At 41.1% G+C, this 22,849-nt stretch overlaps 1 protein-coding gene across 3 annotated transcripts in view; it reads right to left on the reverse strand.

The window, feature by feature from the left end:
- The window catches only part of smarce1 (SWI/SNF related, matrix associated, actin dependent regulator of chromatin, subfamily e, member 1), a 75,832-nt gene that overhangs the window by 17,587 nt on the left and 35,396 nt on the right, over nt 1-22,849 (reverse strand). For 2 of the 3 annotated variants that reach the window (XM_052038741.1, XM_052038740.1), the window contains 5 exons: nt 20,145-20,225; nt 19,231-19,362; nt 17,300-17,471; nt 3,650-3,822; nt 1,186-1,287 (listed from right to left, as the gene is read on the reverse strand). In XM_052038741.1, the coding sequence (XP_051894701.1) occupies nt 1,186-1,287; nt 3,650-3,822; nt 17,300-17,471; nt 19,231-19,362; nt 20,145-20,225 (660 nt within the window). The remainder of the gene's footprint in view (nt 1-1,185; nt 1,288-3,649; nt 3,823-17,299; nt 17,472-19,230; nt 19,363-20,144; nt 20,226-22,849) is intronic. The other variant, XM_052038742.1, reaches the window with a different exon arrangement.

The raw sequence follows: 22,849 nt of genomic DNA on the forward strand, positions 1-22,849 counted from the left end.
CACTGAGAGTTTACATGTCGGTTGGTTTGGGTTATATTAAGGTCATATTTCTACACTTCAGACAGTTTTGGATTCAGCTCAGTTTAACTCAACATTAAAACCTTATATTGTTTGTGTATATTAGCTTGTCTACAGAACACCTTCATTGCTGTCGACTGATTCTTACACCTACTTTAGCATTCCTACTCGTACTCTGTTCCCAGCTCTGGTCTGTCCTGTAATATTAGCACCAAATAAATATTCAGCCAAGGAAAAAAAAACTGAGCTGCAGTTAATGTTTTCCCTGGTGTCACACAGAACCAGGCTGTTCTTGCAATGTATTCTTTTCAGTTACAAACAACAGGTGAAGGCAACTAAAATAAAACACTGAAGCTGAGATTTGACTTTAATATAACCCAAACCAACTGACATGTAAACTTACAGTGAACGGTAGAGTCCTGGAGAGTGTTGTAGAACAGAGGGATCTTGGAGTTCAAATACATGATTCCCTGAAAGGGGTGTCACAGGTAGACAGGGTGGTGAAGGCTTTTGGCAGTGGCCTTCATCAGTCAGGGCATGGAGTATAAATGTTGGGAAGTCACGGTGCGGTTGTATAAGACGCTGGTGAGGCCACACTTGGGAGTAGTGTATTCAGTTTTGATCATTCTGCTATAGGAAAGAATGCAGAAAAGATTTACAAGGATGTTGCCAGGGCTTGAGGGACTGAGTTATAGGGAGAGGTTGGACAGGCTAGGATTTTATTCATTGGAGTGTAGGAGACTGAGAGGTGATCTTAGAGATGTATAAAATCATGAGGGGCATAAATAGGGTCTTTTTCCCCAGGGATGGGGAATTAAGAACTAGAGGGTATAGGTTTAAGGCGAGAAGGGAAAGATTAAATAGGAACTTGAGGGGCACCTACTTTTTAAATTTTACACTAAGGGTGGTAATGTATGTGGAATGAGCTGCTAGAGGAAGTGGTTGAGGCAGGTACATAACAACTTTTGTAAGACAGTTGAACAGATACATGGATAGGAAAGGTTTAGGATGTTCCACAAAATTGAGCAGGATATCATGGCATCACACTCTGCAACTCATAATAAAATTAACTGACTGAACCACCTAAATGCAACAATTATAGTTGTTGACCAACATCTACATCAGCTTTGAGAGAAGAACACCTGCCAATCCCTAGAATATTCTTACCCGTTTCAGCTCATTATTAAATGACTCTGTGGTTTCAAGGAATTTCCTCTTCTTGTCTTGGTGGCGATCCTCAATCTGAAGGAGCTCTGCTTCCAATTTCCGCTAAAGGGAAAGGGATTTTGTTTCCATTAAATATTAATTATTTAGGGGTTGTGAAGAGTCATTTCCAGACTCCTTAGCAGTACTTTTCTTGTTTTGCACTGCTAAACAAAACCCGACAGTGAACAACTGTTATTTATTAATCATCAACAGGGAGTTTAAACTTAAACATATTATTGGAAACATGAGGGCCAGTAGGGACCTGCTGTGTGTTCATCAGAGAAGGTTTAGGACGGTTATTGCACACAGCCAAACACCCACTAAATCATCAATCTCAGTTGTCTCAGAGGAAAATTACAGAGGGGAGAAGCAGCCCGAGTTGATCACAGGGGTTATTAATATAACACCATAACAACAAAGGAACAATGTGGGTCATGCACTGATAGTGGTGGTAGGAGTGGGATAATGAACCCAGAGACACTGGTTGACAGATGGGGCAACAGGTTGAACCACAGTTCCCACATCATTTCTACCCTTTCCACTCACTGGAAAGTTGCTCAAAGGATTAAGAAAAATGTTTAGCTGCATTGTCACAACCAGCTCGAAGCATTGGCAATGCTATTCAAGGTACAAATTTAGAATGGCCATGTTATTTTTCATTCATTTTCGGGATCTGGACATTGCTGGAAAAGTCAGCATTTATTCACCATCTCTAAATGCTTGCAAGAAGGTTGTGGTGAGTCACCTGCTTGAATTACTGCTGTCTTTCCTGTGAAAGTGTATTGGCAAGGGAGTGCCAGGATTCAGATCCAGTGACAATGAAGGAATGGTGAAATACTTCCAAGTCATGATGGCATTCAACTTCAAGGGGAACCTGCAAGTGATGGTGTTCTCATGCAACTGCTGCCCTCATCCTTGGTAGTAGAGGTCAGGGGTGTGGATGGTGCTGTCAATGTAGCCTGGGTGATTAACTGTAGTGCATCTTATAAATTGAACACACTGTAGCCACTGCTTGCTGGTGGTAGCAGGAATGAATGTTTAGGGTGGTTGATGGGATCTCAATACAGCAGGCTGTTTTCTTCTAGATGGTTCTGAGCTTTTTGAGAGTAGTTGGTGCTGCACTCAACTAGACCAGAGGAGAGTATTCCATCACTCGCCTGATTTGTGCCCTGTATGTGGTGGAAAGGGCTTGGGGTGTCAAGAGACATTGGCCAGCTCTTATAGCCATAGTAATAATGTGGCTGGTCCAGTTGTGTTTCTGGTAAATAAACACCCCACGATATTGATGACAGGGAACTCTCATGTTGGAGGTCATTGCTGCCTGGCGCTTGTGTGTTGCAGATGCTATATGCCACTTATCAGTCCATGTCTGATGGTTATCTAGGTGGTATACTGTGTGCAGGTATGGACTGCTTTACTTGCTAAGTAGTTGTGAATAGAACTGAACATGTGCAATCATCAGTGGATAACTCCACTTCTCACCTTATGATGGAAGAAAAGACATGGATGAGCAGCTGAAGACGGAATACTGCCCAAAGGAACTCCTCCAGTAATGTCCTGGAGCTGGGAAGATTGACCTCCAATAACCATAACCATTTCCCTACATGCAAGGAATGACTCTGACCACTAGAGTGTTCTCCTTCTGATGCTCACTTACTTATTTTACCAGGGTGCCTTAATGCCATATTTGGTGGAATGTTGCCTTGATGTCAAGGGCAGTTGCTCTGAGCTCACCTCTGGAATTCAGCTTTGATCCATGTTTTGACCAAGGCTGTGATGGGGTCTGCAGTCAAGTGTTCCTGGCAGAGCCCAAACTGGGCATCAGTGAGTAAGTGCTGCTTGATAGCACTGTAAACCACAGCTTCCAGCACTTTGCTGATGATCCAGAGTACATTGATTGGACAGTAATTTGCCAGATTACATTTGTTCTGAATGGGGCAATGAAGAGTTGTTATATTCCAATTTGAAGAACTTTAGAAGCAGAGGTATAAAATATTGGCTTCAAGAATCTTAAAAAGCATAAAGTGGCTTATGTGAGACTGCAGCTTTCATGGGTGATGACAACCCTTCACCCTGGTATGGGAATACAAATACCAAAAAACTTAAATTGGGTTTTCTTGTGAGAATCTGCAGTTTATGAGTTGATAATAAAACCGTTAAAGCACGAGGCAGCATAGAAAAGGACTGTTACATTCTAGATAGAATGAGGGCTTGATAAACAAGACTAAATGCAAAAGATTTTGTGCAAAAAACACAAGAAAAAAAACTTCATTGCAAGTTTCCATTATAATGTTGACATCAGAATCCATATTGGGAGAAGCTGCCAGATGGTACACAATGATGAAGTATTAATATTTTAACTAAGAGCAAATTTTAAAATCTCCAACTGCGAAGGATAAAATCATCCCCACAATTTACTACTCACCTGGTGAACCATCAGTGACTGCACCTGCCGTTTCAGAACCTGCATTCGCGCTGTTGTCACCACAGAACGGACATCTGGAACTACGCTCTCACTCAGAATCTCACTTATCAAACGATGGTTCCTCTGGAAGCGGGCCGCAGAAATGTGCTTCATTGAAAAGCCATCATCATAATCTGTGAACGTAGAATATAGAACAGTACAGCACTGGACAGGCCATTTGGCCCACAATGTTGTGTCAATCTTGATGCCAATTAATACTAAATGTCCTCTTCCTGCGTATCACCCATATCCCTCCATTCCCCTCATATTCATGTGTCTATCGAAAAGCTTCTTAAACTCCACCAAACTGCCTCCTTCCACTATTACCCTTGGTAACCCATTCCAGGCACCTACCACTATACTCAACACTCCTACCAATGAAGGCAAGCATGCCATATGCCTTCTTCACCACCTTATTCACTTGCATAGCCAATTTCAGTGAACTATGGACCCCAAAAACCCTCTGTACTTCAGTGCTATTAAGGGGCCTACCATCAACTGTATACTTTCATTTGACCTCTCAAAGTGCAACACCTCACACTTGCCCAGATTAAACTCCATCTGCCACTATCTGCCCATATCTTTAAATGATCTGTATCCCGCTGTATTCTTTGATAGTCCTTTACGCAGTGCACAACTCCACCAATCTTAGTGTCGTCCACAAACTTGCTACCACCCATCTACATTTTCATCCAAATCATTGATATATATCAGAAACAACGGGGTCCCAGCATCGATCCTTGCAGAACACCACTGGTCACAGACTTCCAGCATCGGGGTCCCAGCAACGATCCCTGCAGAACACTACTGGTCACAGACCTCCAGCCAGAGTAACAGTCTTCCACGCCTATTCTCCATCTTCTAAGGGTAAGCCAATTCTGAATCCAAACTTGCAATTCACCTTGGATCCCATGCATCTTTATCTTCTGAATCAACCTACCACGAAGGACCTTATCAAATGCCTTACTAAAGTCCACGTAGATAACATCCACTGCCTTACCCTCTTCAAGCTCCTTCGTCACCTCCTCAAAAAAACTCAATCAAGTTTGTAAGGCATGACCTGCCCTGCACAGGTCAGGATGAAAGTTGGGATAATCAGCAAATGCAAAAAGAGAAACAAACCAATAACTTGTGGGAAACTTTACATTTCCAGACCGAGCTAAAGTTCAGACTAATATAGCTAATTATATATTAATTATCAATCTTTTATATTGAAAAATTTCAACCATCCTACTGCAATCAGCAGAAACCACCAAGCATACAATTAGCCCAAGGCCATTGCACAATTTTATACACCAGTCCAAGAGATAAATGCTGAGCCAAGATTTTGCATTTCACAGTACACATAGAACATAACAGCACAGTACAGGCCCTTCGGCCCATGATGTTGTTTCAACATTTTATCCTACTCTAAGATCTATCAAACCCCTCCCTCCCACATAGCCCTCCATTTTTCTATAGCAAAGTATAGCAAAGATCAGATTCAATGAAGAACTTGTTTCCCTTCCAGCCATAACTGAGAAAGATCAGTGGCTCAGCTGCTGCATTTTCTCCAGGCAGGAGTTTTTAATAAAAACAACGCTTTGTCAGGCCATACCATTGTCATAGAGTCATCCTGGCATTTCAAAGAATAACAGGTTGGCGCAGAGAAGAAATTTCCTCTGGAGAATCTACTAGGAAGCACAATCACAACGGGAGGTTTGTTATTTCAGACTGAAGCCAGGAGAAATTCCTTTATTCAGATATTGTGGGTCTCTCCGAGTATTTTCAACACTAAAATTCAATTATTTTTAAAATACACAATCATGATAGGACAAGTAAGAGGGATTGTGATAGAATCTGCCATAATCTACTTGAAGATGCTTCTTCTTTTATTTCTTAAATTTCTGGCTCCTGGGCCACATACATTTCCCTGCTCCCTCTTCATCTTCCAGTAAATATTGACACCTTATAGAATCCTGAGGCAGGAGTATGTATATGGGCTTGACCACCTCACAACAATTAACTGTAAACTAGGCAGAACCAATTACAGGCGTTACTTTATATGAACACTGAACAAATGGTGCAGTAACTTATTTAAGGCTAATATCATCACTAACAATTCAAGTAGAAATATCAAACAGCAACAGATATCTCCTCTCACCCCCTCCATAGCCCCCCCCCCCCCAATATCTGTTCTTGGAAGAGCAATCGTTTTGGTGTCTGAGGGCACTCGCAAGGAGGGTCTGTGGGAACTTCTCAACTCTGCCCTTGAAGTGTGACAGTGGTGCCAGTTAAGTAGGTGGCTGGTATTTTTTTTTACTTGTTTTTAATAATTCAAATACTGTGTGAGAACATAGATTGAATGACATTTTAAGGGGTCCTTTCTAAATTAAAAGTATTGCAGCAGAGTACTGTAACACGTGTTGCATAGCTCAAAGTATGTGGGAATTCTGAGATCCTCCTCTGTGCCTCTGCTTTGGTCAGCTTGAGTGCAGGGTTTCAGAAATGGAGCTCCAGCTGAGGGCATAATGGTACAACCTCACAACTGAAAGTTATCCTAAGGAAAGGTGCTTAGAGAATGAATCTGACCACCAGACAGAGAAAAGCTGGCAGGTAGTCAGGGTGCATCATTTCAAATTTGTTTCTCTGCACTGGAAAATGGTGGGAGGTGAATGTATTCCTGGAGAGTCCAGCCAGGCCAGGATCACAGCACTATGAGTGGCTCAGCTGCACAAGGGTGGATAAGCAAGAGTTTGAGTGCAATAATGGTAGGAGACTCAATAGTGAAGGGAACAGACAGACATTTCTGGGGTTGTTGACATGTAACTAGGACAATAGGTTGCCTCCTTGGTGCCAGGGTCAAGGATGTCATGGAACAGTTGCAAGGCATTCTGAAGGTGAAGTGTACAAAGCCAGAGGTTGTGGTTCACATTGGTAGTAACAACATAGATAAAGAGGGATGAGGTCCTGAAAGATAAATTTAGAAGGCAGGCAAGAGATTAGAGCAGGACCTCCAAGGTCATAATCTGACACAAGAACATAAGAAATAGGAGCAGGAGGAAGCCATCTGGCCCATCGAGCCTGCTCCGCCATTCAATAAGATCATGGCTGATCTGGCCGTGGACTCAGATCCACCTACCTGCCTTTTCCCCAAAACCCCTAATTCCCCTACTATGCCGAAAATCCTACTGTGCCTTAAATATATTTAATGAGGTAGCCTCTACTACTTCCCTGGGCAGAGAACTCCACAGATTTACTACTCTCTGTGAAAAGCAGTTCCTCCTCATCTCCATCCTAGATCTATTTCCCAGAATCTTGAGGCTATGTCCTCTGGTTCTAGTCTCACCTACCAGTGGAAACAACTTTCCTGCCTCTATTTTATCTATCTCTTTCATAATTTTATACGTTTCTATAAGATCCCCTTTCATTCTTCTGAATTCAGTCCCAGGCAACTCAATCTCTCTTCATAGGCTAAGCCATCTCCGGAATCAACCTGGTGCTCCTCTGCACTGCCTACAAAGCCACTATATCTTTCCTCAAGTACGGAGGCCAGAACTGCATGCAGTAGTCCAGGTGCAACCTCACCAATACCCTGTACAGTTGCAGCATAACCTCCCTACTCTTAAATTCAATCCCTCTGGCAATGAAGGTCAACATTCCATTTGCCTTCTTGATAACCTGTTGCACCTGCAAACCAACCTTTTGCGATTCATACACAAGCACTCCCAAGTCCCTCTGCACATCAGCATGCTGCAATCTTTCACCATTTAAATAATAACCTGATCATCTATTTTTCCCACCAAAGTGGATGACCTCGCATTTACCAACGTTGTACTCCATCTGCCAGACCCTTCTCTACTCACTTAACCTATCTATATCTCTCTGCAGACTCTCCACATCCTCTGCACAATTTGCTTTTCCACCAAATTTAATGTCATCAGCAAACTGAGATATGCCTGACTTGGTCCCCTCTTCCAAATCTTAAAGTATGTCGTGAACATTTGCGGGCCCAGCACTGACCCCTGCGGCACCCCGCCCTCTTCTGATTGCCAACCAGAGAAATACCCATTTATCCCAACTCTCTGCCTTCTATTGGTTAACAAATTCTCTATCCATGCTAATACATTACCCCCAACTCCATGCATCCTTATCTTATGGATGAGTCTTTTATGCGGCACCTTATCAAATGCCTTCTGGAAATCCAAGTATACAACATCCACCTGTTCCCCTCTATCCACCGCGCTCATTATATCCTCAAAGAACTCCAGTACGTTTGTCAAATAGGACTTGCTCTTCTTGAATCCACGCGGTGTCTGCCTGATGGAACCACTTCTATCCAGATGTCTCGTAGTGTGTGTGTGTGTGTGTGCACGCACTGCGTGCTTATGGGTCAACCAAAGATAAAGGACGTAATGACGTTGTTGAAGAAGTCAGTCGGGGGAAGAGGGGGAGAGACACCAGCCTGCTAGTTTTCTCTATCGATGGATGAGAAACAATAACTGTGTCTGTCACTGAAATCCACGTATGGAAATTGGGAGTAATCCGGTGGAGTTCACTTTGTTGCTGACCTGTAGAAGGAAACAGGTATTTGTGTGGACGGCCACGATTCGGATGCTTTTCGGGGTGAGGAAGTCACTACCGAGTAAACACTGAGGTGTTGTTTGGGTTCCATCGTGGAACATTTGGATCTCGTAATTACTCTCTCTATTTTCTCTACATCTACGTCTTATCTTCAGACAACGGTGGTTGTTGAAGAAGCCTTTGCTCATGTTTCACCTTACGGCTTGCTGAACTGAACTTTAAGAACCATTCCTGGACTTGGAGTTTGGGACTTTGCCACACACACACACACACGAAGAGTTTAGTTTTTGGGGTTAATGTTCAAGGTTTAACATTTTTACTTCTAACATACTAACATTTTTACTTTTATTTTTCTTATCATCATAAGTAGTTATTAATAAAATAGTTTTTAAACACTGAATCATGACTCAGTGTGTTTCATTTGTTGCTGGTTCGTAACAAAATTGGGGGCTCGTCCGGGATCGTTCCCAAGGTTAACAAGATTCGTCCGGGATCGTTCCCAAGGTTAACGAAGGAGGTCTGAGTTTGAACAAGTTGGGGTCTTAGTGGATGACTGATTGTGGTCGGTCTGATAAATTCTTTTTAATTGGCTTGTGTGTGTGGAAACCAGCAGCAATGGATATTGAGGCATTTTTGGAGTCACCAACCCTAAAGGGATTGGAGGTGGCGAAAAAGGATGATTTGGTAAAAATTGCTACAAGGCTAAACCTTACAGCAGTAAAGCGGTCTATGAAAAAAGCAGTTATTCATAGAATGATAGTTGACTATTAATTGGAGAAGGAAGTGTTTGAGGTGAGTGAGGTAGCCGAGTTTCCTGAGATTAAACCAGTGATTTCTGATGTGACTTCTCAACCAGTGGAGTTGGAGGATTTGGAGGAGGAAGAGTTAGAAGAGTTTCCTGGGAGTGAGTCAGAGATTCCTGATAGCCAGGTGCAGTTAGCAAAGATAGAGTTAGAACAAATGCCAATGAAGTTCGAGTTGGGACAAAAGAAACTAGAGGCAGAACAAAGGAAACTAGAGTTAGCTGAACGGGAACTAACTCGGTTGAAGTTTGAGGAAAGGAAGGCCCAGATGGAATTGAGGAGGATGGAGCTGGATAGGGAGGAGAAGGAAAAACAGCAGCAGCATGAGTTAAAAATGAAGCGAAAGAGTTTGGAATCTGATTTTGACGATGGGTTTTCAGCCAGCAGGGAGCTTCGATTAGTCCTTCCTTTTGAGGAACATCAGGTTGATCAGTATTTCCAACATTTTGGAAAGGTTGCTGTGAGTTCAAACTGGCCAAAGGAGGGATGGGCTCTTATGTTACAGAGTGTAATTAAAGGTAAAGCTCAAAGCTTATTCTGCTTTGTCTGTTGAGGATGCAGCTGATTATACAAAGGTAAAACAAGCTGTGTTGAAGGCCTATGAATTGGTACCTGAAGCTTATAGACAAAAATTTAGAGACTTGAAGAAATCTGCAGATCAGACGTACATGGAATTTGCCAATGGAAAGAGAATATGTTTTGAACGATGGTGCACGGCTAAAAATGTAGTTGGGGATTATGATAAATTGACAGAATTGATGTTAGTGGAAGACTTTAAAAGATGTGCCCCAGCTGAATTAACAACATATTTAAATGAAAAGGAGGTGGAAACTTTACAAGAAACTGCTAGGTTGGCAGGTGTTTATGCTTTAACCCATAAATCCAAATGGGGACCACCTAAAACCTTTCAAAAGAGTTATAAGGACAATCCAGGTAAACCAGACATTAAATTGGGAGGTAATCAAAAATGGAAGGATGAAAATAAGCCAGTGCTGGAGAAACCTGTTGAGCGTACTTGTTATTACTGTAAGAAACCTGGCCATGTAATAGCTAATTGTGCCCTTTTGAAGAAAAGGAAGGAAGCCGTGCCCAATGCTTGTTTTCAGGTAATTAAAAATCAAAAAGGTTTAGGAGATGTTGGTAAAGATCAGTCCTTGCCAAAGGTAAAGGCTGAAAAGTTGGAGGAGATGAGGAAGGAATTCCGTTCTTATGTATCAGAGGGTTTTGTTTCACTGAATGATGGGTCACCCCAGGTGCCAGTGAAAATCCTTAGAGATACTGGGGCTTACCAATCTCTCTTGCTGGACAGTGTTTTAAATTTTGGTGAAGAAACTGACACTGGTGAGGTAAATCTAGTGCGAGGTGTCACAGGTGACACCATGTCTGTCCCTTTGCACAAGGTGATTTTAAAGTCAAAGTTCGTAGAAGGACCTGTCGAGATAGGGATATGACCTAGTTTACCAGTGGAAGAAGTTTCTTTGTTATTGGGGAATGACCTTGCAGATGGAGAATTTGTCCCTGTGGTACGGTTAACGACTAAACCAAGGATTGATGAGTCTGAGAATGATCCAGATGTTTACCGATCCTGTGTGGTGACTCAAGCTAGAGCTAAAGAATTAGCCAAGGCTGACAGTCCCATGCAGCCTAATCTTGTTCCCTGTGACAGCCCTAAACAGGAAGAAAATTATGATGACTTGTCTGAGACTTTTCTGTCTTCACTGGAGGATCAAAATCCTTGTAGTGAGCCTGAATTTAAAGATTTGTCTTTGTCGAGGAAAGAATTTATGGTGGAACAGACGAAAGACCCTGAGCTTACAGAATTGAGAGAAAAAGCACTCTCATGTGATGAGATTGAAAAAGTGCCAACTGGATATTATGTCAAGAATGGAGTGTTAATGAGGAAATGGAGACCTCCTCATGTCCCTGTTAATGAGGAATGGGAAGTTATTCATCAGGTTGCGGTCCCTAAAGTTTATAGGAATGAGATTTTAAACCTGGCCCATAGTATGCCTTTGGGTGGTTATTTTGGTGTAAATAAAACTGTAGGGAAGATCTTGAAACAATTCTATTGGCCTGGTTTGAGAAAAGATGTGGTGATGTTTTGTCGAACCTGTCACACATGTCAGATGGTAAGTAAACCAAATCAAAGACCCCCTGTGGCTCCATTGAAACCTATTCCTGCTTTTGGTGAACCCTTTTCGAAGGTGATTGTGGACTGTGTTGGCCCATTGCCAAAGTCTAAGGCTGGAAATCAGTATTTGTTAACCATCATGTGTGCAACTTCTAGACTTCCAGAGGCAATACCCCTTAGAAATATTAAGACCAAGACTGTATCAAAAGTTCTTTTTAAAATTTTTTTTACATTGGTTGGTTTGCCAAAAGAAATCCAATCTGATCAAGGCAGTAATTTTATGTCTAATTTATTCCAACAACTAGTCTATGAGCTGGGGGCAAAGCAGATTGTATCATCTGCATATCACCCTGAATCTCAAAGCTCTGGAGAGATTTCATTCTACTCTCAAAAATATGCTGAAGACTTATTGCTTTGAAAACAAAGGATTGGGACGAGGGTGTTCATTTACTTTTGTTTGCCGTTAGAGAATCAATACAGGAGTCATTAGGATTTAGTCCATTTGAGCTTGTATTTGGACATCGGGTGAGAGGACCTTTAGAATTGTTAAAAGAACAATGGGTTAATGAGGAAGTGCATTTAAGTCTGTTGGACTATGTCCAAAAATTTAAAACTCGGTTGGAGAGAGTCTGCCAGCTGGCGAGGGAGAATTTGAAAACCACCCAGATGAGAATGAAGGCATGTTTTGACAGACGTGCTCGGCCCAGGACATTTGCAGTGGGGCAAAAGGTGTTAGTATTCTTCCCTAGCCAGAACAATCCATTGCAATCTCATTTTTCTGAACCACATAGTATTGAATCCCGAGTAACTGATTTGACATATATAATCAAAACACCAGATAGACGCAAGAAAACACAACTGTCATGTAAACAAGCTGAAGCCTTATTATGAGAGAGATTCAGTCGTGGCCATGGTGGATGATATGAAGGTTGTTTCTAGAATGCCTGATGTTGATATTGAGGACGGCCAATTTAGACCAAATATTGTTCCATCGAAACTGAAAAACCAAAATATCCTGGAGAACCTTGAAACGAAGTTGGACCATTTACCAGTTTCGCAAAAACAACAGATGAGAGAATTAATTTAAAAATCTGTTCCCATATGTTCCAAACAGAACATCGATAATTACGCATGATGTTGATGTTGGGGATGCACGACCAATCAAACAACACCCATATCGAATGAATGTGGAAAAAAGTAAACTTGTTGACCAGGAGATTGAATATATGTTAGAAAATGATATTATTAGACGTTCCGCTTCAAACTGGAGTTCACCCTGTGTTACTGTGCCTAAACCTGATGGAACTGTTCAATTTTGCACAGATTACAGGAAGGTGAATGCTGTAACGAAGTCAGATGCTTACCCTATTCCTAGGGTGGATGATTGCATAGACGAAGTGGGAAAGGCTAAATTTCTTATAAAGATTGACCTATTAAAAGGGTACTGGTGTGTTCCATTAACAGATAGAGGAAGGGAGATTTCTGCCTTTGCAACCCCTTCTGGATTGTATGAATATAATGGTTTTGCCACTTGGAATGAAAAATGCTCCGGTAACATTTCAAAGAATGATTAATTCAGTGATTCATGGGTTAAAACATACGGATGCCTACACTGACAACTTAGTGTCAAGGAATGATACATGGGAGGATCACATCTCTGCATTAGGAAGGTTGTTTGAAAGACTTTCCGAAGCTAACCTTACAGTTAACTGGGCTAAAAGTGAATTTGGCCATGCCACTGTGACGTATCTTGGTTATGTTGTAGGTCAAGGCAAGTTAGCTCCTGTTCAGGCAAAAGTTCAAGCAACATCTGAGTTCCCTGTTCCCACAGGTATGAGAACTGTTAGAAGATCTTTGGGAATGGTTGGATATTATCGAAAATTTTGTAAAAATTTTTACTGACGCTGCTCTTCCCCTAACTAATCTTCTGAAGAAGGGAGTAAAGTTTGTTTGGACAGATTCTTGTCAAGAAGCATTTGAGAAGCAGAAAGCCATTTTATGCTACCATCCTGTGCTCAAATCACCTGACGTTGAAAAGCCATTTTCATTAGCAGTAGATGCCAGTGATGAAGCTGCAGGAGTGTGTTGTTGCAGAAGGGAGACCTTGATGAATTTGACCATCCTGTAGCTTACTTTTCAAAGAAATTTAATGAGCATCAAAAGAATTATTCCACCACAGAGAAAGAATTACTGTTGCTTGTTTTAGCCTTGCAACATTTCAGTGTATATGTTTGCACTGCTCAGAAACCATTGACTGTGTATACAGATCATAACCCATTGGTGGTTCTGAGCCGAGTCAAAAACAAGAACAGAAGACTGTTAAACTGGAGTTTAATTTTGCAAGAGTTTGATCTCATGATAACTCACACTGAAGGCAAAGATAACGTGATTGCTGATTGTCTTTCCCGATGATGAATGGGAAACATGTATCTTTACTAATCTGATATTCTGTAATTGTGTAGCATGATAATTATTAACATTACTAACTGTATACGCAGTTAAATTTTTTTTGGGAAAGAAATTCTTTTTAGGTGGGAGGTGTTATGGACTCGGTGAATGTCCCTATGTCCCTTTAAGATAGAGTTAGTTGTGTGTTTGTGCGCGCAGCGTGCTTACATCAACCAAAGATAAAGGACGTAATGACATTGTAGAAGAAGTCAGCCAGAAGAGAGAGAGAAATCCACGTATGGAAATTGGGAGTAATCCGGTGGAGTTCACTTTGTTGCTGACCTGTAGAAGGAAACAGGTATGTGTGGACAGCCACGATTCGGATGCTTTTTGGGGTGAGGAAGTCACTACCGAGTAAACACTGAGGTGTTGTTTGGGTTCCATCGTGGAACATTTGGATCTCGTAATTACTCTCTCTATTTTCTCTACATCTACGTCTTATCTTCAGACAACGGTGGTTGTTGAAGAAGCCTTTGCTCATGTTTCACCTTACGGCTTGCTGAACTGAACTTTAAGTACCATTCCTGGACTTGGAGTTTAGGACTTTGACACACACACACACACACACACACACACACACACACACACACACACACACACACACACACACGAAGAGTTTAGTTTTTGGGGTTAATGTTCAAGGCTTAACATTTTTACTTCTAACATACTAACATTCTTACTTTTATTTTTCTTATTATCATTAGTTATTAATAAAATAGTTTTTAAACACTGAATCATAACTCAGTGTGTTTCTTTTGTTGCTGGTTCGTAACAATAGAGTCATGGTGTTATACAGCATGGAAACAGGGCCCTTGGCCCAACTCGTCCATGCCAACCAAGTCGCCTACCTGAGCTAGTCCCATTTGCCTGTGTTTGGCCCATATCCATCCAAAGCTTTGCTATCTATGTACTTACTAAATGTCTTATAAAACGTTGTAATTGTACCGCCTCTACCACTTCCTCTGGCAGCTTGTTCCATGTACCCACCACCCACTGTGTGACCCTGATGTACAAATCCAAGGATCCATGAAGATGGCAGCACAAGTAGATAATGTAGTTGAAGTGGTATATGGGATACTAGCTTTCATTAAACTGGACAAAGAATATAACAACCAAAAGTTATGTTACAACTATAAAATACAGATTAGATCACAGCCAGATTACTATGCACAGTTCTGGTCATCACACTATAAGGAGGATGTGAAAGCACTGGAAAGGATGCAGAGATTACCAGGGTGTGGCCTGAAATGGAGTACTTCGGTTATAAGGAAAGACTGGATAAACTGGGTTTGCCTTCTTGGAGAGGATGAGGCTGAGGGGGACATGATAGAGGTAAACAGTATTATGAGGGGGATAGATAGGGTAGAAACTCTTCCCCATAACAGAGATGTTTAAAACCAGAGGACATTGATTGAAGTTATGGAGATTTAGAGGGAATCTGAGGATCTGAATCTCGGACACATTGCCTGAGGGGGTGATAGAGGCTGTGATTCTTACAACTTTTAAGTGGTATCTACTTGAACACTTGAACCACCAAGATATAGAAAGTTATGGACCAAGTGCTGGAAAATGGGATTAGTATGGACAGGTACTTGATGGCCAACAAGGATCTTTGGGGCCAAAGGGTTTGTTTCCATGCTGTATGACTCTATGAGTAACTAATGTGGATTGCAAAAAAGGGTTGATTATGCCGGATGAGCTTCAAAAGAAATCTATGGTGCCAGGACAAATTTTAGATAAAGATTTGGAAAAGGATAATATGGAATATTACTACAGAATATAAATGGATATGTAATTAACCAAGTTTAAAATTGATTAAGAAGGTAAAATACATATATAACAACAGCAGTTTTTCAGCAAGGTTGCAAGCAGGCCAGGTTTTACTTGAGGTGTCACTTCAGTTCCTCTGTCAATATTTCACTTATTCACAAAAACTGATACCAAAATTTAGATACAGTACAGGCTGAATAACTAATTTAGTTACAAAATTGTATAATTGATGTCATGCAATACAAAGGAACAGGCCTTGGGAAAGGGTGGGACTGTTAATCCCCAGAACTCCCCAAGAAATAAGATATAGCTGACAGTGTAGCATGCAACTGCAGCAATTTCCACTGACATCAACAAAATTGAAGGGACTAAGCAAATAAGCAATCCTCATGTACAAGTGCAAACAGAGAGAGACACATTCCTGATTCTTTGGCAAGAGCAGATCCAAGGACCACAGAATAAATTGTCCTTAGACATCTGCTCAAGATAGCTAATGAGATAAATTACAAAAATTCTTTGGTTTCAAACATTTCCTTTGGGTGGAGAATATAAGACAAGCATGTTATATAATAGTCCTTTGAGAAAAGGCTATGGAGCAAAATAAGATCAGTTTAATTCTTAGACAGAATATGCCCCAACTGACTCCATCGTGATCAGGAATGCCTTAAAGAACAGCCACAAACTTCTTTAGCAGATTTACTGATGAAACATATTCCAAAATTACAACCACACTGTCCTCTGTGGCAAGTTGCATCACAGTAAAAGCAAAAGACCCTTGATCTGCCTTCACATTCAGACACTGAATGGTACACAGCATAGGGATGATGATTAAAAAGAAAAAATAATTAGGAATTGCATATGAAATTAAATAAAAGCAGGATGAGGTTATTCAATGCCTCATGCCTGCTTCACCAATGAATACGATCATGATCCTTTATCTCAGTACCATTTTCCTGCACTATTCCCATATGTCATGATCCCTCATCCAAAAATCTTTCAATATCTGTCTTGAATATACTCAATGACCAAGTCTGCATAACCCTCCTGGATATTTACTATCTTCTAGATGAAGAAATGCCTTCTTCATCCATGTTCTCTTTTCAGCCCCTCATTCTGAGACTGTAATCCTTGGTTCTAAACAATTCGATCAAGTGAAACATTAATTCTGTATCTATCTTGTAAGAATTCTGAATGGTTCAATGAGATAGACTCTCATTTTTATAAAACCAGGAGCATATAGACCCAGACAGGTTAAGCTGCCCCAATGGACCATTCCCCACCACCTCACCCATTTCAAGAATCAATTTGGTGAATCTTCATAGCACTCCATCTGTCACAAGTATGTCCTTCCTCAGAAAGGGAGACCACAATATTCCAGGTGTGGCCTCACTAAATAATTACTTTAGTACCACAATGCTCTTGCAATGAAGGCCAATGTACCATTTGTCTTCCTGATTACTTGCTGTACCTGCAAATTAACTTAGTGATTCATGTTCAAGGTCACCCAGGTCCCAAAGAAGACCAATGTTCTCATTATTATCATAACAGATCATAACACCAATACTTCCAATCTCTCACTATTTCAGAAATGCTCTGCTTTTCTATTTTTTCTACTCAAGTGGATGACCTCACATTTTTCCACATTATATTCCACCAGCCATGCCCTTGTCCATTCACTTAACCAGTCCACATCTCCCCTCAAGCCTTTCAGCATCCTCCTCACAACTCGCACTGTCACCTAGTTTTATATCATCAGAGGTTGGAAGGAGATGATGGTGATACAGAAAGAGAAAAGTACCCAAAATTTTACATGGACAATTCCAAAAGGACGGAGTTAAACCCTGTCTATAAGTGCAGTCTGTCGTAATGCTGGGCTACATTTCTGCCAGTGCTTACCATCAGGGTCCTCAGCTGGTTGGATGCTCATGTAAGGCTCCCCTTTCTCCATCCTTGACTGACGCTGGCGACTCTCCTCCTCAAGGGCTGCCTCTGCCCGGCTTTTTGCATTGATGTAGGCAAGATAGGCAGGAGAGCTGTGATATGCTTTCATGGCTTCATTATACTCAACCTGAAAGTAGAAGCAAATACGAGAACATAGGTGGGAATGACCAAATGTAGCAATCAATTCCTTGCAAGATCACTTATCTAGGAGAGACCACAATGAGCAAATGGCATTTGCTCTGTGACCATTTCCAATGGGGAAATTGCAGTGGATCTCAGCAACTCTCCCAAATGTCCCTACAAGCTCTGGGATAGCCTTCACCTGACTGAAATTGGTACTTTTTCATGTGGGGAATCATTGTGTGGTACTTTGCACCCTACTGTCCTGTACTTCATGATATCATCTGGACTCACTATTTCAACATGATTTTCCTACCTTAACTTCTGTCAATGAAAACGCTCAGCACCAGTTACAGGGACTAAGTACACTACCCGCTTTTCTAAAATGCTCTTTCTACTCAAATGCCAAAAATACTACTGAAAACAAGCTAGTTGATTGTGCATGGAGATGTCACACATGCGAAAGTACAAGAATAGCACACCTCTTAACCATCTGGATCAATAAGTGTTTAAGGAGGTTTGCAGAATTTTCCCAAGTAATTCTTGGTAGTACTGCTTGTGAAATATTGACAAGATGCTGAAAATTCTAAAGCTTTAAGTTCTGGTAATCTAAATGGAAGTGATAAAATTATTCCTGCTTTGTTCTTTGGTTTCAAACTGATAAAGTGACGTGGCCGTACAGTCAAACACAAAACGTATAAGAGGATTAAAAAGAAAGGTTCTGAAAGATCAGCATAAAAATTATGAAACATGCCCTACAAAATTTCTTGGAGCAGGAAAAAGAGCAACTTTAGTCTGAAGAAGGGGCCAACGGTCTTAATTTGTAGAGAAACAAATAAGTCTTTCAAATGTAACAACACAAGATGCTGGAAACACTCAGCAGGTCAGGTAGCATCTGTGGAAATAGAAACAGAGTTAACTTTTCAGATCAATGAACCCTTTGTCAGAACCTTCATCGAGTTCTGACTTGCTAATTGCTTTCACCATCTAGTGTTTTAATTTCAGATTTCTAGAGTCAGTAGTTTTTATTGGTTTATTTTCACATGGTTTATTCACAGTACTAATTTTCCCCTCTGTCCAAGACCATAGCACCAGTCATTCAAACACAGGCGCGATATTCTTTATTAATCATCAGTGCAATGGTGGATGTGGTGGACTATTACAATATGCTAACTATGTGCTTAGAACAAAATGTATTGCACTTTTACAAAACCTTATCACAGGACTGATGAGATTACCTGCTCTTTTTATAAAAATAGAAGTCACACAGATCCTTGACTGCAAGAGTGCAAGGTCAAACTTAGCTGGACTGAAGTGCTGTTAGTTTTTATTTTGATCCCACAAAACAAATCCATTGAACAATGCTGCCAGTCACAAACAAAAACCTGGCAATTTTACTCAAACAAGCACCTCAACAAAACTGAAATCTCCACTTGTTCAGGAGGTTCTAACTATAGGAAGAGGAGATAAATTAAAACCTCACTTCTTGGGCCCCACTTACTCCATATCCAACCAGTGTGGTACCTGACTTGATGAGGCAGTGTAAAGGACACTATGTCAGATCAAATGCTATACCTGATCTGTAACCATGAGGTGAGAAAATGTTTCAAATGTTGACATTTCTTTAGCCACAAGGATAAAAATTCCATGCCCAACCAAAAAGGGAAAAGGGAAACACACCTACATTGTTTGACACTAACAGTTGGACATGTTTTATGGTCATTGGAACTCAATTACTGAAAGAAATCCTGTTCCTGCTGTTTTACCTTCTCTGCTTCATAGTCATTCAGATACTCCTGCTTTTCCTCATCTGTGAGATCCCGCCACATTCCACCGATGATTTTCCCTATTTCCCACAGCTTCAGATCAGGATTGGAGGCCTTAACCTGGTCCCATACCTAAAACATAATAAGGAGACTTATTTACAGAGCTAATACAGTAATAGAATTATCACACTGTCAACCGGACAGTTTATGGGTATAGTACCATCAACACCCGCATGTACTCACTACAGTTAGGCATTAGAGAGGGAGTCCTGTGATTAGTACTCCAACAAATCAGACAGATTATTTTTAAAAATATTTAAAATTTAAATTAAGCTACAGCTCTTGGTGAGATCATCGGTGGAAGGTGGCTGGGAGGAGTTAGTACATCTGAGAACGTGAGGGAGCAGAACTCAAACATGGACACAAATGAAATGACAAATGATTGCTGAATGACAGCAGGTTAAATGGCTGAATACCAGTAGAGCAAATGCAGCCAATCACAGTAGGACCCAGTAACTCATCTAAGTGAATTACCAGTTAACAGATTAGGAATAGAATGTAGTAGATCACAGCCTTTATTAAAGATAGTTTTTGAAGTTGCACCTATGGAAACTGGGTTTGAGATCAGTCAGGCAGAAGTTAACGATGAGAAGTCCAGATGCTTTATAAAATGATTTCCCTTTAGGAATGTATTACAGCCTCCACCTCCTGCAAGACTTCACAAGTTTACACACATAATATAGGATACCCTAGAACAGGTACAGACTGTAAAGTAATCCCATTCCTTGCTGGAAACTCTAGGTAGTTGCTATAATATAGTCACCCTCCCTCAGCTAGCTGTGTAATCGGCTGGCCTAGGCCAGGTGAACGAATGCTGCAGCAGACGTCATGATACAATGCTGCAGCTACCATACCTTTCTGCTGTAGCGCATGTAGGGCATCAAGGGCTTGTCTGGAGGCTTTGGGGGCTTTGGAATGGTGATGCCCGAAGATGTCTGCAGGGAAACATAAACACGTTATCTTGCACTTCAAGGCGGAAGTCAAAGCGCTCAACATCAAACTATCATAAAGTAGCACGACATAAAATCTGATGTTCTACGAGATCAGCTTCCATGTGAGTTTGTCTCAGATTTGGTTTGAAATTTATAATTTAAAAGGCAAAACTTTGGACACCCGGATAGAGCAGAGAAGGAATGAAACTCTTCTTATGGTAGTGGGAATGTAGAATCCACCCAGAAGAACGCTGGTGAGAACTGCAACGTTCAGATGAATCCTTTCTAGTTCAGACTGGAGTCTAGTGAACCATAAGCAACTTTCTATCTGTGCACAGAGAGGATGAAAACATTGTGCCTTTCTGTCAAGTACAGCAAAATTACATGCCAAGATTCAATGCCAAGATTATTGGAAAAAAGATTTGCCAAGTAACTCGTTCTGGCCACCAAATCCATAACTTTAAATGTTTTTGTTAGCCAGGGATATCAAGAGATGGTCTCCTTAAATTACAAGGATCTTAGGGCTATATGTCTGCTCCTGTTGCCATGGAGTTGGTGACTGGAAGCACAGGTCTGCATTCGATGCCAATAACGTGCAGCTAATTTAGTGTTTCAGAAAACACTAGGAGCATACTGTTATCTAATCAGAAGTTCTGATAGACATCAAGTTATATAGCAGTCCTTGCCATAGCTCAAAATGTTTTCATACATTCAGGAACTGGACTGAAACTGAATATGCATTCAGTATGCCAGTCAGGGCTTTCCCAGGGTTCCTAAAAATACTCCAACCTTGATTTTTTAAATAACAGTTGTAGCAATTCTGCAGAACAAAATCCTCCTGAACTGCAATATCTTGATTTGTTTAAGTTGTGCAAAACTTCACTAGAGTCTTTTTATGAGCATTGCGTGTGTGGATGTCTATGCCAATGGTTATGTTCTGCACAAGTCTCCTCAAACATCTCCATCTAACCACATCACTAAATTCTTCTATTCTCTTCTTCATTACTCTTCTATTCTCTTCTAGTTTCTCCTTAAATGCCATTTGCTTTTTTGTGGCAAGACATTCCAAATTCTTACTACACTTTGTGTAAAGCAGTGTCAATTTTCATGTGCATTTTAACTGCCTCTCCACATCAGGCCCTGTCAGTTGTACTTTTCCTTTTCATGCCCCCTTTCACTTCTCCTCTCCTAAGTACTCTGCCCTGCCCAGAACATTTAGCATTCCTTCACTTTCTTACTCTCTGAACGCCATCTTAGGCCATACTCGTATCTATATAAACCTACACTTTATAACAATGCCTCTCTTGCCACCCTCTGAGGAGCCCAGAGGCACGTACTGTTTTCTTCGAAGCAGCAACCTTAATCAACCAATCCTACACCCTCGCTGATCTTGTCATTTAGTAAATCTGCTCGGGGTTAATCCCACAATCTCTCCTGTCTCATTCACATCATCTAATGCTGATCCTCTCTCCAAATCTTATTTCAGAATATCCCTTCACACAAACAAGAACAGAAGCTTCATTGACAGGTGATGGCAGCTCCCTAGTTAACAAAGCCTCTCCTTTTGTTTGTACATTCCGACACATTCCCAGTCCAGACTGTCGTAGTGGCTGCATGATTGCACCAAACCACACTTTACTGTGTCTCCCATTCTTCCAGCAGCTTTACCTCAAACTTTATGATTTACCCTTCTATTCTCTTAAAATCTTTGTTACTGTCACTGCTTTCCTCCTTAGCCTGTGCGTCCTCAGAGATTTTCACTTCTATCTCGCTAGAGTTCACTGCACTTCTATCCTCCATTAACTGTACAAATTTCCTCAGAGCACTTTCAAAGATCCATCTCACATGGCCTCTCCATCATGGAGTCACAGAGTAGAAAGTCATACAGCACAGAAACAAGCCCACCATACTAATCCGACATGCCAGCACTTGGTCCATAGTGTTCAATGCTTTGGCAATTCAATTGCTTATCTTTTTCTTTAATGTTGCAAGAACCTCTGCCTCCACCACCCTCTTAGGCAGTGTATCCCAGATTCCAAACTCCCCCGGGTGAATAAATCCTTCCTCAGATTCCTAATAATCTCCTACCTTTTACCTTACATCCTCTGGTTTTAGTCACCTCTGCTACGAGTAAAGCATTTTACTACCTATCCTATCTATGCCACTCATAATTTTGTATACTTCAGTCAGGTATCCCTCAGTCTCCTCCACTCAAAGGAAAACAAACCCAGCTTATCCAGTCACTCTTCATATCCAAAATGATCATCATCCTAGTGAATCTCCTCTACACCCCATCCAATGCAGTCTCATCATACCTATAATGTGGCAACCAGAATTGCACAAAAAGTATTCCAGTTACATGGAAGAATATTTGTGTTCATGTCCCGGAATCCCTCTTCATTCAGATCCTCCTCCCTCCTCTCAATACTACTTTCTTTTGAATCTGGAACCATCTCATATGTCCCTTATAAAGGCCTTTACAAATTCTCAACAGTCTATTCACCCTGACATTGATCAGTTCAAGTGCACACTCACATTCCTTTGGATACCTTTATTCCCCATCACTTTCTCTCTGGCTGTTCCTCTGGTACAGCTATCATTGCAACTCTGAGGAATGTAAACTCAAC

The sequence above is a fragment of the Pristis pectinata genome, chromosome 25, assembly GCF_009764475.1.
Source record: "Pristis pectinata isolate sPriPec2 chromosome 25, sPriPec2.1.pri, whole genome shotgun sequence".
Classification (NCBI taxonomy): domain Eukaryota; kingdom Metazoa; phylum Chordata; class Chondrichthyes; order Rhinopristiformes; family Pristidae; genus Pristis; species Pristis pectinata.